At 41.2% G+C, this 13,146-nt stretch overlaps 3 protein-coding genes across 3 annotated transcripts in view; all 3 read right to left on the reverse strand.

Moving 5' to 3' along the window:
* Positions 1-13,146, reverse strand: part of LOC118567219 (nuclear factor 7, brain-like) — a gene marked incomplete in the record, with an annotated part of 854,268 nt that overhangs the window by 383,047 nt on the left and 458,075 nt on the right.
* Positions 2,916-5,316, reverse strand: LOC105938227 (E3 ubiquitin-protein ligase TRIM39-like). The gene is made up of 3 exons (XM_036151917.1): positions 5,221-5,316; positions 4,811-4,983; positions 2,916-3,550 (listed from the first exon to the last, which is right to left on the reverse strand). The coding sequence occupies exons 1-3, from the start codon at positions 5,314-5,316 to the stop codon at positions 2,917-2,919; spliced, it is 903 nt and encodes a 300-aa protein (XP_036007810.1). The 3' UTR covers position 2,916.
* LOC105938243 (zinc-binding protein A33-like) lies at positions 8,977-10,617 on the reverse strand. Its single transcript, XM_012879917.3, has one exon. It carries the CDS (start codon positions 10,615-10,617, stop codon positions 9,229-9,231), a length of 1,389 nt encoding a protein of 462 aa, XP_012735371.2. The 3' UTR covers positions 8,977-9,228.

Below are 13,146 nucleotides of genomic sequence, written 5' to 3' on the forward strand. Positions count from 1 at the left end.
TGTGAAACAATTTTCAACAGTCAACCGGATTTGAATGAAGTTAAAATGTAAGAAAATAAATCTTTAAATGTTTGAAGATTTGGGTCACGAGCTAAAAAAAATATATAATTTACACTCTAATTTATTAATTCCATTAGCTATTTTTTATTTTTTTACCATTATTATTATTATTGTATCTATATTTGATAAACAACGTGATAAAATCTGCCAAACTGATGAGAAAATCTAAAAAAATCTGTTAACGGTTGAAGAACAGGACTTTCTGGCTGCACATTTTCTTAGATTTATTCCTTAAAAGTGAAACTGAACAACAAACAAAAACCAAATATTTGACGCCCCTCTGTGGGACGAACCCCCAGGACTTTATTTCATGGCCTCATTTTTGCATCACAAAGCAAAGACTCGTGCATTTATGGTGATGTTACTTCCAGTTTTGTTCATTTGGCCAAAAAAAAAAAAAACTCACAACTGAGACGGAGAATCAGCTGCTGGTGAGCTGAAGATGTTCAGCTGGTCAACCTGGACCTTCATGCAGCTGAAGGTACCAGGACCTCCCAGAGAAACGGACCGTTGTAGCAGGTTAAAGCTAAATCTGACAAAAATGTTTAGAAGAATTTGACTTTTGGCTGCAAAGACGTCGTCTCTGATGAGTCTCTGTTGTTCACCACTGTTTACCGTCTCCTGGTGTAACGGGACAACTGTTAGAAGCTCATTCTGGTGTCTAAATCTGTAAAAAGTGGCGATGAAAAAAGTTTTTTCTTGTAATAAAAGGAAATTAAATCCACTAAATATATTTAGAACGTGTCCGTTTGTTTCTGTTTTCCTCTTTTAATGGTTAATTTCAGGTTGTTGATCAGAACTAGTTTGGTTTAAAGATGAAAGTCTGGGTTTCAGTCAGAAGCTTTAATGAACGGACTCGAGTTTCTATAAATCCAGCCTTCAGATGCTAATATTTAATTTTTTTGTTTTTGAGTTCTAGCATGAGATTTCTCTCTATTTTAAAATGAGAAAATAACCATAAAACAAAAATGTTCAGGATTAAAAGCTGAGCCTTAAAGAAATGTGGATGAAGAAATAAAATAGCTAAAAAAAAATTCGTCATTCGTCATTAATTTTTTCGTCAAACCCAGAAAATGGAAGTATTGAGGACGATTTGTAATAATTTAATGTTAAAGGGAATTTTATCACGAATCACATTCATGTATTCATACAGAAATGTCTCTATTAGTATTATTGAGACATTTCTTAAAGGCTTTTAAAATAAAAGCCTGTAAAGGGAACATTAGGTTCTGGAAAATAACATGCAAGTTCTGGCTGTTAAGTTCTAGAAAGTAACCTTGGAAAATATGGTCTAATTAATGCAATTCAAGGTTGCTGCTGTAACCTTTAAATTACTGCAAACAAACCTGTAAATATCAAAAAGAAATCTTTAAGTTTTAAGAAAATATGCTCTGACATAAGCTTTAAATTCCCCTAGGGCTGGGTGATATGACTTAAAAATAAAATCTCAGATTTGATTTTACCTAATCTCAATTTATTTTTCTTCCTCCTCATTTCATAAAAAGAAAAAATATAACTAAATGTTTGCTGCTATTGGTTTTACACAATGAGCTTAGAGCAGGCTCTACTTGTGTAACTTCAAACTAGCTTAAATTAAATGTAATTAAATTAAAACAGCTTGTATTATGGTAAAACATAAGTTTCCTCTTTACAAAATTTTGACACCATATTTTCCAACATAAATTCAGCATTGCTGCTATTCTCTCCATTGAAGCCCAATGACTGCATTGGCAAGATAAAATCCTGATTTTCCTAAATTTAATCTTACATTTTTTTAAATTTGAATTAATTGATTTATCGCCCAGCCCTAAATTCCCCCAAATTAACATTAAATTTTCTTGCATGTTCCAGTATTCTCTTAAGTTGTTGAAAGTAACCTGTAAGATCGGGAAAAGAAGCTGCAAGTTCCTGAAAGTAACCTGTAAATTGTGTGAAAGTGTTCTAAATGATGAATTCATTCCAAAAATTATATTTTTAAATAAAAAGAACTAATGCTTATATATGATTAAAATTTAGGCATAACTAAGTTTCCTGCAGTAACCTTTAAAATACTGGAAAGTAACCAATAAGGCCCAGAAATCAATATTTATAATTGCTAATATAGGATTAAGAAAGAGATTCTTCTCTAAATTCTAGAAAATAAACATACTTTCCCTAAATAACATTTCATTCACTTGAAACAATTTGCATGTTCCACTATTCGCTCGGGTTCCTTAAAGTCAGAAAATGAACTGTAAGTTTTAGAAAGTAATCTGTAAATTGTGTAGAACTACGGTCTGAATTATGCATTTTATCCAGAAATGAGGAATAAACAGAACAATAACTTCTATGTGAACATCTGTGCATGAATTCAATGTTCCTGTGAAATCACTGAGCTGTTTGTATGGAAGGACATTTGGTCATTTAATGTGAGACCTGCCCTTAGAGAAGCAGAGAGGGTTCTCTGAACCGGAGTGCTGACCCAGATTCTGCTGGAGTTTGAATATAAAACCAATAAACTGCATTTAAATTGTAATTTTTTTTATATACAAAAAAGATTTTCATTTAAAATACAAACCTCTTCCTTTTTAAAAATCAATAAATTTTCCTCACCCAGAAGCCGACAGCGGTCCCACCTGATCTCGTCAACTCTAAAGTAATTTTCTGACACTTGTTATGAAAGCTTACTGGGACGAGAAAAAAAAGTGGTTCTGGTGTTACACTCAACTTCATCACCAGGAGAAGATTTGGATGTTTTGTTTTCTACTTTATTACATAGTAAAGACCAAAAATACCTCCTTATCTCTGTATTAGTTTGCTTTTGTTACTGAATGCCCTAACCTCCAGTGAGCAGAACATTTTCGGTTTATCGTGTCCTCACCAGCCGATTACTGGCAGTATTTTCACCGGTAACTCATTATCGGTCCCTATAAAAGGAAACATCTTCTCAGTAAAGGTGTGGATGAAGGTGTGGATGTGTTTGTCGGAGTCTAAGTCAAAGAATGACAGCGTCCCTCCGTCGCAGTCCAGCTGAACTCTGATCCGCCTCAATCTCTTCACCCGGAGGTCTTTGTCTGGAAACGGACGAGAGACGGCCACGAAGTTCCCGTTGAACAGACAGATCCCCCAGAACCCGTCCTGAATGCCTCCCTTCCTCTGAACGGACCCCTTCACCACGCCGACGCCCCGGTTCTGACCGCTTCTGACCTCCACGTCCCAGCGGTGGGCCCCCGAGCTAAAGCCCCGGGAGCCCAGGACGCAGCGGTGCTGGTCGAACCTCTCCGGGTTCTCGGGGAGCTTCTGCCTCGGCCCAAACGTGACGCTGGTCAGATCCGTAGACAGGATGAGATCAGGATGAGCCGTGTTTGGATCCAGGAGGATGGAAGTAAAGGAGAACATCCTCCTCAGCTTGCTCCAGATGTTGTACGTCAGGTTTCCCAGATGTTTGGCCTCGTCCATCAGGGCTCCTGAGGCTGGCTCTGGCTCGTCCAGCAGGGGGCAGTATTTCACTCTAGTGCAGGGGTGTCAAACTCATTTCTATATGGGGCCACTTTGGCATCACGAAGTCATGAAAAGGGCCGGTTGCACGTGTATAGACGATACTTTTCATTTCATAATTTCATTCCAGTTCACACAGTACTATAGAAAATGCATAGTAACATAAAAGTAGCAACCTTAGGCCCAGTTTATACAGTTTATCTGCAAAAAAAGTTGATATTGGGGTGAGTTACACTTACAGGAGGCACAGATTTAGCCACTTTATACACTTTAAAAGGATATATGCCTCTACTTTATGACATGATATGCTGTTTTTTTTTGGGCTCTTGAGGGCCGGATAACTTACCTTGACGGGCCGGATTTGGCCCGCGGGCCTTGAGTTTGACACCTGTGCTCTAGTGGATGCCTCCGTGTAGTTCTGCAGGAACGAGAGGTCTGCAGCCCTCAGCTCCTCCTGCGTGGTTCTGATTGTGTCCGATAGAAGACGTATGGCTCTGTCCAGAACCTCAGCCCGCTCTCTCGCCTCTTTACCGTTCCGTTTCTCTTCCTCCCTCAGAGCAGCCATCCTGGCGTCCTCCTCCTCCTCCTCCAGCAGCCGGTGGAGCCTGGAGAACTGCTTCCTTTATCAGGATCTAATTTTCTCACTCTATTGAGTTCTACTGTTCTTCAATTATGCATTATGTGTTGTCATTTCTGCTTTAACTTTCTGTTCTCTCTCTTTTATCTTCATAGTAGGTACACCTGGTCTGGCGTTCTGTTAACTGTGACATCATCCAGAGAAGACGGATCACCCGCTACTACCATCTAATGTAGAACAGATTACTAGATCAATGTGTGCTTCTGTGCTTTTTTGTCTCTCTTGTTGTGTCTCTGCTCTGTCTTCTGTAACCCCAGTCGGTCGAGGCAGATGACCGTTCATACTGAGCCCGGTTCTGCCGGAGGTTTTTTTTCCCGTTAATGGGTGGTTTTTCTTCCCACTGTCGCTTCATGCTTGCTCAGTATGAGGGATTGCAGCAAAGCCATGTACAATGCAGATGACTCTTCCTGTAGCTCTACGGTTCCCCAGGAGTGAATGCTGCTTGTCGGGACTTTGATGCAATCAACTGGTTTCCTTATATAGGACATTTTTGACCAATCTGTATAATCTGACCCAATCTGTATAATATGATTGAACTTGACTTTGTAAAGTGCCTTGAGATGACATGTTTCATGATTTGGCGCTATATAAATAAAATTGAATTGAATTGAATTCCTGATGAGTCCCTCTGTGTGCTTGGCCCGGACCCTGACGTGTTCTGCTGTTTGGTCGCAGCGTCCTTTGGCCTGTTTGAGGAGCTCCAGTCTCCTCTTCAGCGGCTGCAGGCTCCTCAGGAGGTCCTCCCTGCGGTCCTGGGCCGCCTCGCCCAGCGGCCGGACACCGTGGTCCTGGTGTGGGCTCTCGAATCTCTGCAGACGAGGCAAACGGGCCGCTGGTGATCCAGGCAGAACAGTTTGAGGGGCTCGGCGTGAACGCTGCAGAGGTCGCCGGGCGCTTTGGGGGGTTTCTTCTTCCTCTCGAGCGTAAAGGCTTCACACAGGTTCTTCAGGGCCAGGTTGCAGGGCGGAGATCTGAACGGAGGAGATCTCTTTGCAGAGCGGGCAGCTGTCTCTTCGCCTCTCGCTCCACCACCTCTGCAGACAGACCTTGCAGAAGCTGTGGCTGCAGGAGAGCACCACCGGGTCTTTGAAGATGTCATAGCAGATTGGACAGGAGAGGTCCTTCTCTGCCTCAGAGGACATTTTACCTCAGAGTGAGGAGGAGAACTGGACTGTTGGTTGAGTCAGGTCCACCTTAAATCTCCTGAAATAGTCCAGTGGTCCCAGTATTCTGGCCCAGTGTGAGTCCTGCAGTGCCTCTCATGGTGCCTCTTGATCAGACTGCCTGAAAAGCTCCTGTTTGGTTCCTCGTATGATCTGAAATGAGGAACATCGAAGCTGAGAGGGAAGTAAAGACATCAAATACCAGAGGGCTTTAAAGTTATGCTCAGACTCAGTGTTGCTTTTGTAAATGTTGCTTTTTCCTGTTTAATTAATTTTCCCCCTACCGTACCGTACAAGTAACAGTTTTGCTTTTAGCTTTGTTTCTGTTTTACTTGAAGCTTCACCCGTCCCGTTGAGTCGGGTTGCAAAGGGACCAAACCACTACGGTGACATTTTTAATGACAAAATAAGAGCCACAAAAGGAGAACTGGACACAGAGCATTAGCAGGGAAACAGGCAGTACAATGAGCAGCCAAACAAAACAAAAGCACAACAGATGGTAATGACAGGATCCAGTAAAGAATTATGGAGACCAGTGAGCTTAAACACTGAGGGACGAGTGGAGAATGACAGGATGCAGGTGAGTTAATGTAGAAGGAAGGAAGGGGAACTGAGAGATGGAGACTAATTAACACAAACGGAGCTGAAATAACACACAAAGCAACTACTAAACACGGGAGAACACTAATATTGACCAAAGGGAGTAAACTAAATTACACAAAGACATTAATTAATGTGAAAACACCTTTTAGACAATAATAATTAACACAGAGAAAGAAACAGGAAATGGCAGAACTCCTCCAGCCTCAATTCTCATAAAAATAAACATAAATTTCCTCTTTGATCAACTCTTCCTAGGCATAGCTGAAACTTGAAAATTTTCAATTCAGGCTGCAGATTGAATTAATTTCACTGACAAGATCCAAGATTGATGGGATCTTTCAATAAATCAGACTGATTGAGTTATATATATATATATATATATATATATATATATATATGCATATATATACTCCATTGTCCTATTGACAAACTCTGAAATATTACAATAGAATAAAATGTAATTGTTGGTATTAATATATAAGCATTTTTAGTTGATAAAAAGTAGTTTTTTGACTTTGTCAATTATCAGAATTCAGTAATTTTTCCATTTTCTTTTCTTGATCCGTATTTCATCATTTTCCTGCCTAAATTAGGCAATTTTTTTTTACAATTTATCCACCTTTACAGTTTAGATTCTCCCGTCTCAGTTGTGATCCAGTGACTCGAGTCAACATTTTAATATCCTTTATTTATCATGAAAAAAGAAAAAGTGTACTGTCGCACTCATTTCCATTAACTATATTAATTGCTTTTCGTGGAAAGCAAATTCTGATGGGTTTTAACAATAAAATTTATAAAACACGATTTCAGAGAAGAGCAACTGAAAAACAAAAACAGACATAACATGGTGGACAAAAGAAGAGCAAACACAGTCACAGAAGTTTATCTTTATTTAATTACAAAAAGTATTTTATATCACACAGAACATACAGCAAAAAACCACACGCTAATCTCCCTTTACCGTCTAATAGCTCCATCCTGACTGCAAAGCTTTTATTAAACCTGTCTGCAAATGGCTTTTTGCATAACTCTGGGAAGAAGAGGTACTTTATTATTATTATTATTATTATTATTATTATTATTAATAATAATAATAATAATAATAATAATAATAATAATAATAATAATAATAATATTAATAATTATGTTTTCCACTACAGACAGATATGGGCCAAGGAATGTTGGCCACTATTTACTGAACGTCAAACAGCATATTTATTTTACATTATAGAAGTATGTTAATGAAATGTAAACCTCTGCAGTTTAAGACAGATCTGTATTTATCTGTCCATCCATGTACCCACCCACCTACCTACTAATGTGTATGTATGGATACATACGTCTGGCTTAACTTTATATATATACATATATTTTCTTTCTTTTCATTGTTGTTGGAACTGTTGTTTCTGTTAAGACCTTTAACTGTTTATTTTCAAGGATTTATTTAAATGTTTTTTTAAGGTTTTTGGAAGGTTTTAGTTGCCTGTTTTTTATTGTTAACTAATTTCTCACACCCTAATTAAGCCACTTGAAATGAAGAGCACATGGCAAATCAATTAAGACCCAGCAGAGCTCTAAAGGCGACCGATAATTGAACACTTGGGGGTGATAAGAGCACAGTAAGCACAAAACTGGGGAATGTATTGTCTTTTTAAGGTTTATGGTCTAAAATAAAGAAAATTGGAAATCTGTGTTTGGTCCTTTATATCTTTGTTGCAACAATGCTTCAATAAATCTTAAACTGTTAGAAAGCCAGTTTAGTTCCCCGTTAAAAGTGGCACATTTGTGGGTTAAATGGCAGAAATTCTCTGCGGACGCCAAACACTTCTTGGTGGAGGCAGAGTGATGCTGTGGGCTCTAACTGGAAGCTGAAGCCTGTCATATCTATAATTAAATAATTTCCCTCTGGGATTATTAAAGTATTTCTAATTCTGAATCTGGAGGTATTCTTTACACACAGATATTGAGATGAGATTCTGCAATCTCCGGCAAGTCCATCTCTTCATAGACTGAACTCTGTCCTCCAACATGTAAAAAGGCTTCGGCCCTTCAGAGCCGGCTTTATCAGAAACTGGAGGGTGAAATGGACGGCGTCCGCTCTTGACCTCATTCCCATTGAACATTACCGTATTTTTTGGACAATAAATCGCTCCGGAACATAAGTAGCATCAGTCAAAAAATTAGTCATAAAGAGAAAAAAAAACATATATAGGCCTACATCGCACAGGACTATAAATAGCATTTATTTAGAAATGTATTTCACACAATCCAAGACTAAAAACTGACATTTAATCTGGTAAGCCAATTTACAGTATTAAATTGCACAGCTGCATCCACAGCCGGCTGAATAACCAGGAACATACCTGGGAGGAGGAATGGAGTAAATTAGCATAACAAGCTAGCAGCTCCAACCGGGAAAGTTCTCGTCAGAGCGTTTTGGTCTAATTACGCCTAAATCAGACCGTTAGCGTAACAGTGCTACGTGCTAAGCTAACAGTACAACACGGATGTTTCAGAGCAACATAAAGCTCACGTCACGTACATCAGTGAAGTTGTAATCCACCCCTGGCAACAAAGCTGTAAGCTAGCGCTAGCTGATGTTAGCTTCACATACAGCCCAATAACAGAATTCTGTTACGGTTTTGTTTCCTTCAAGCTGCAACATACATCGTTCTGCTGCGAGAATGAAGACTCAAACAGCAAAACGTCATATGTACATGTGTTCAGTCTTTGTTGTCTGTAAGTTAATGTTTTATTTAATTTGTAAGTGGTGCAAGAGCAGGATATAGTTTTCATAAGCCTAGAGCGCCCTCTAGCAGCTAAAGACGGTAATGTTTACTAGTTGGTTCATGTTGGTCAATATGATTTACCACTTAAATTTGATATATAAGTCGCACCTGAATATAAGTCGCAGGATCGGCCAATCTATGAAAAACAGTGCGACTAGTTTACAGTTCCTGTTAAAGCGACATGCGACACATGCTAGTTGAGGAATGAGACGCCGTCCCACAGTAGCGTTTGACCCAGCTGGTGACCAACAGCTGCTATAAACTGGGCTCAAACACCGACCGAGCGTCAGTAGCAGAGGATTTGGCCAGGTTCAGCTCACCTGTAAAGGTGTTTTTCTTACAAACGTGGCAATGGTATCAGATTTGTTGCCAAGAAGCATTGTTATAACAAATAAATAATTGACCCAGACTTTTTCTTTTAAGTATAAGCGACAGGTAATTTTTACCCAATTCAGACAGCGTTATCTGCCTGTTTCTGGTTATTAACTGTCTAAAACAGTTAATCAGGTAATTTTTCTGCTGGCAGTATCTTCATTGGACTCTGGTTCTTGGTGCAGATGTAGGCAAACAGCTTCTCTGTGAACGTGTGTCTGAAGGTGTGGATGTGGTCGTTGGTCTCCAGGTCGACAAACGAAACCTCCCCTTCGTCCCAGTCCAGCCGGACTCTGACCCTCCGGAGCTTCGTCACTGGGAGAGCTTTGCTGGGGACTTCACGGGAGATTGCTGCGTAGCTGCCGTCGCAGAGGCAAATTCCCCAGAACCCGGCCGGCGTTCGCCTCTTTCTGGGAACCGACTCCGACAAGACGCCCAGGCCCCAGAACTCCTCGCCGCTCACCTCCACGTCCCAGCAGTGAGCCCCGGAGCTGAAGCCGTCCCGGCTGACGACGCAGTGGCGCTGCTCAAACCTCTCTGGGTTGTCGGGAAGCTCCTGTCTGGGGCCAAAGGTCACAGCGCGGAGGTCTGCGGACACGCTGAGGTGTGGTTCAGCCGTGTTCGGGTCCAGAGTCACCGCCGAGAACGACACCGTGGCCTTCATCCTGGTCCAGATGTTGTAGCTCAGGTTGCCCAGATGTTTGGCTTCATCTATCAGGGCACCTGAGGGTGGCTGGGGAGCGTCCAGCAGGGGGCGCTGCTGGACTCGTTCCTTCGCTCTCCTGTAGTTTGGCAGCAGCGACGTTCCCTCAGATCTGTTGAACTCTTCCTCTGTCGCTGCGACCGTTTCTGAAAGAGCCTCGATGCTCTCGCTCAGACGCTCCGTCTTCTCCCTCATCGCCCGACTCTTCTGCTCCTCTTCCTCCCTCAGAGCTGAGATCCTGGCCTCCTCTTCCTCCTGCAGGAACTGATGAAGCTTCTCGATCTGATCTCTGATCTGCACCTCCGTCCTTTGAGCCTGGACCTTGATGTGCGCCGCCGCTTCGTCGCAGCTCTCCCTGACGCGTTGGAGCTGCTCCAGGTTCTCCTTCAGGGGCGTCAGGTGGCTCTGCAGCTCGACCCTCTGCTCCTGCACGGCTTCCTCGACGGGCCTGAAGCTGTGCTTGGCGTGTTTCTCTGAATCTCTGCAGACGAGGCAAACGGGCTCCTGGTGGTCCAGGCAGAAGAGCGTGAGCTTCTCGGCGTGCAGACTGCAGAGGTCCCGGCATCCTGCGGGGGCTCTCTGGCCTCTCCCCAGGGTGAAGGCGAAGCACAGGTTCTTCATCATCAGGTTACGCGGTGGATCTCTCAGCAGGGATATCTCCTTGCAGAGCGGGCAGAGCCGTGCTGGTTTCCCGGCCCACTCTGCCTGCAGACAGTCCCTGCAGAAGCTGTGGCTGCATTCCAGCTTCACGGGATCCCTGAAGATGTCGGCGCACAGGGTGCAGCTCAGGTCCTTCTCTGACTGCAGCAGCATTTCAGCACCAACAACTGAAATAAAAAACGAGGACGGAGCTGGGAGACGAAGGGAAAAGGACCGTCGTCTGCAGACGTTTTTCCGGCGCCGTCTCCTGATGTGTGCAGAGCGAAGACCTGCTGTGACGAGGAGGAGCGTTGACGTGTGGAGAAAAAGGCTTTTATCAAACTCATTTCCAATGCAAACTCAGCATCCACCGATAAAAGCTCCTGTGAGCCTCATTTAGAGAAACTCAACGCTCACAGTGTTCCAGAGGGATTTATTTCAGTTCTCACAAATATTAGACTACATTTAAACAAATTAAACTCTTTTATTTTCATCACACAAATAAGAATCAGGGCGGTTTGTGGAGACAGTTTTAAATTTAAGTCCTGGAGGTCCTGCGGTCAGATCTTTTTGTTTGAGAAGCATCACCTGAACATATTGGATCTTATTTGCACTTTCCTCATGTGAATAAATTATAAGCCTGATAAATATAAAACAATGGTTAAATGTTTCAACATTTTTCTGCTCAGGAGTCCTGCAGCGTTTATCTGACGCGGCTTCCTCAGAAACAGTTTCAGTTCTGGTCCGATGTTTGCAGAGTCACACGTTCTCCTTTGGGTCTGCAGAACCGGTTTGTAATCTCAGGCCTAAATGTTCACTTGCCTCTCTGTTCAGCTCGGTTTATCTGTCGGCCGTCCCGTTTCTTCTGCTTTGCATTTCATTTATCTCTCCCTGCGTTCGCTCGGCCTTGGCTCCTCTTTCACATCTAGTAAAAAAGAAAAGCTAATTTCAGGTTTACGCCAATGAATATATAAATAAATAACAGAAAGCAGGTTTATTTAATTCAAAATAAACACAGGACTAAAGTTACCTCCAGCACTTTTAAAAACAAAAACACAGGCTGTTAATGAATTGTTCCAGACTTAGTTTATTCATAATTAAATTATATTGCAGAAAGGAAAGTGAGCATAATCTTCCTGATAAGAAGCAGATGAAATTTTTGCCAGAGGAAAACTTTTTTGGCTTGATCATGACCTGGATGATTGAGAATCTTCACCAACTTCAGCTCATTAGCAACAATAATGAGCTTGTAGCGGACTAACTCTGAGACCGTCAGGCACTTATCATACAACTGCAAAAGTGCGGAAAGCCTGAGTTCTTTTAAATCAAGATTAAAAACACATCTGTTTAAAATTGCCTTTGACTGTTCTAGTTAAACAGTTTTACTGTTTTTAATGTTCTTTTTTGTTACTACATTCTATCCCTACTTGCTTTTATTCTATTTTCTATCTACATTTTATTATTTTGGTATATCTTAATCATGTAAAGCACTTTGTATTGTCTCGTACTGAATTGTGCTATATAAATAAATTTGCCTTGCCTTGCCTTACATCCAGATCTGAGACTCCTCTACAAAACTATCTACCAAATATATAATAGCATCCCACGTTTTCAATTTCAAGTATGAATTCCAAATTTCAAAAAATTGTGCCAAAATTGCACAAAACATGTTTATTTTCTCTGTTGCTTGTTGTGTGGACACCGAACATGTTGTGTTTTTGTTTTTGGCAAAATAAATTTTTTGGGCATTTAAGTCTCATTTACTCTGGTCCACAATAATTTACTCTCATATTTTGACATCCACATCATGCTCCAGGACCTTTATGTTAGTTGCTAACAGGATTAGCGGTTTAGGCATCGTACAAGTAGAAAATGCCTTATAAAGTATAAGTATGCATTTTTTTTTTTTTGGCTTAAGCCAACGTCCCAAAATAGCAAGAATATGTCACATATAAAACCCACCTAGACATGGCCGTCCACCTTCACTGACAGGCTGGGAGAGGAGATCATTAATCAGAGAAGGGCAACTCTGGAGGAGCTGCAGGGATTCTGAGCTCAGGGGATAAAATCTGTTGAGAAAGGTCCACAAATTGGACCTTTCTTGAAGCCATGAGGTTGCAAGAGGTCGCTCTGGTCAGAGGAAACCAACACTTAAATTTTAGACCTACATGCAAAGCAGCATGAGTTAAACCAACACTGAACAAAGACTTGAGTCACCTTCCAGCAGGACAGCCACCATAAACATACAGCCAGAGCCGCAATGGAAGGTATTAGATCAATTAGTGAGTTAAAATGGCCTAGTCAAAGTCCAGACCTCAAAACGTCTTTGAATTTGTGGAAAGACTCTTTAAAAAAAATAAATTCTCAGAAGCTCTCTGTCTGATGTGAAAGAGCTCGAGCCATTTTGAGAATCTGCTAAATCAGCCTCTAGATGTGTAAAATAATCACTTCCTCTCATCCTTCAAGTGCACTGCTGCCGTAACTTTTCTGATTAGTATAAAAGTCAGTTTAGACTCTAAAAATACGTTTCGTTTTTTTAAATGTTAAATAATGGTTCAGTCACATTAACAAATGTCAGATCCAATTCTCTGAAGAATGTCTGGAGGTAGAAACTGTTTGGTTCTGGACAAACTGTCCCATCTTTGGCTGTTCTTACCTTTTACAAGTAAGTAAAGCATCTATTAATATCTATACAAAAAATTT

This window comes from Fundulus heteroclitus, chromosome 20 (genome assembly GCF_011125445.2).
Source record: "Fundulus heteroclitus isolate FHET01 chromosome 20, MU-UCD_Fhet_4.1, whole genome shotgun sequence".
Classification (NCBI taxonomy): Eukaryota; Metazoa; Chordata; class Actinopteri; order Cyprinodontiformes; family Fundulidae; genus Fundulus; species Fundulus heteroclitus.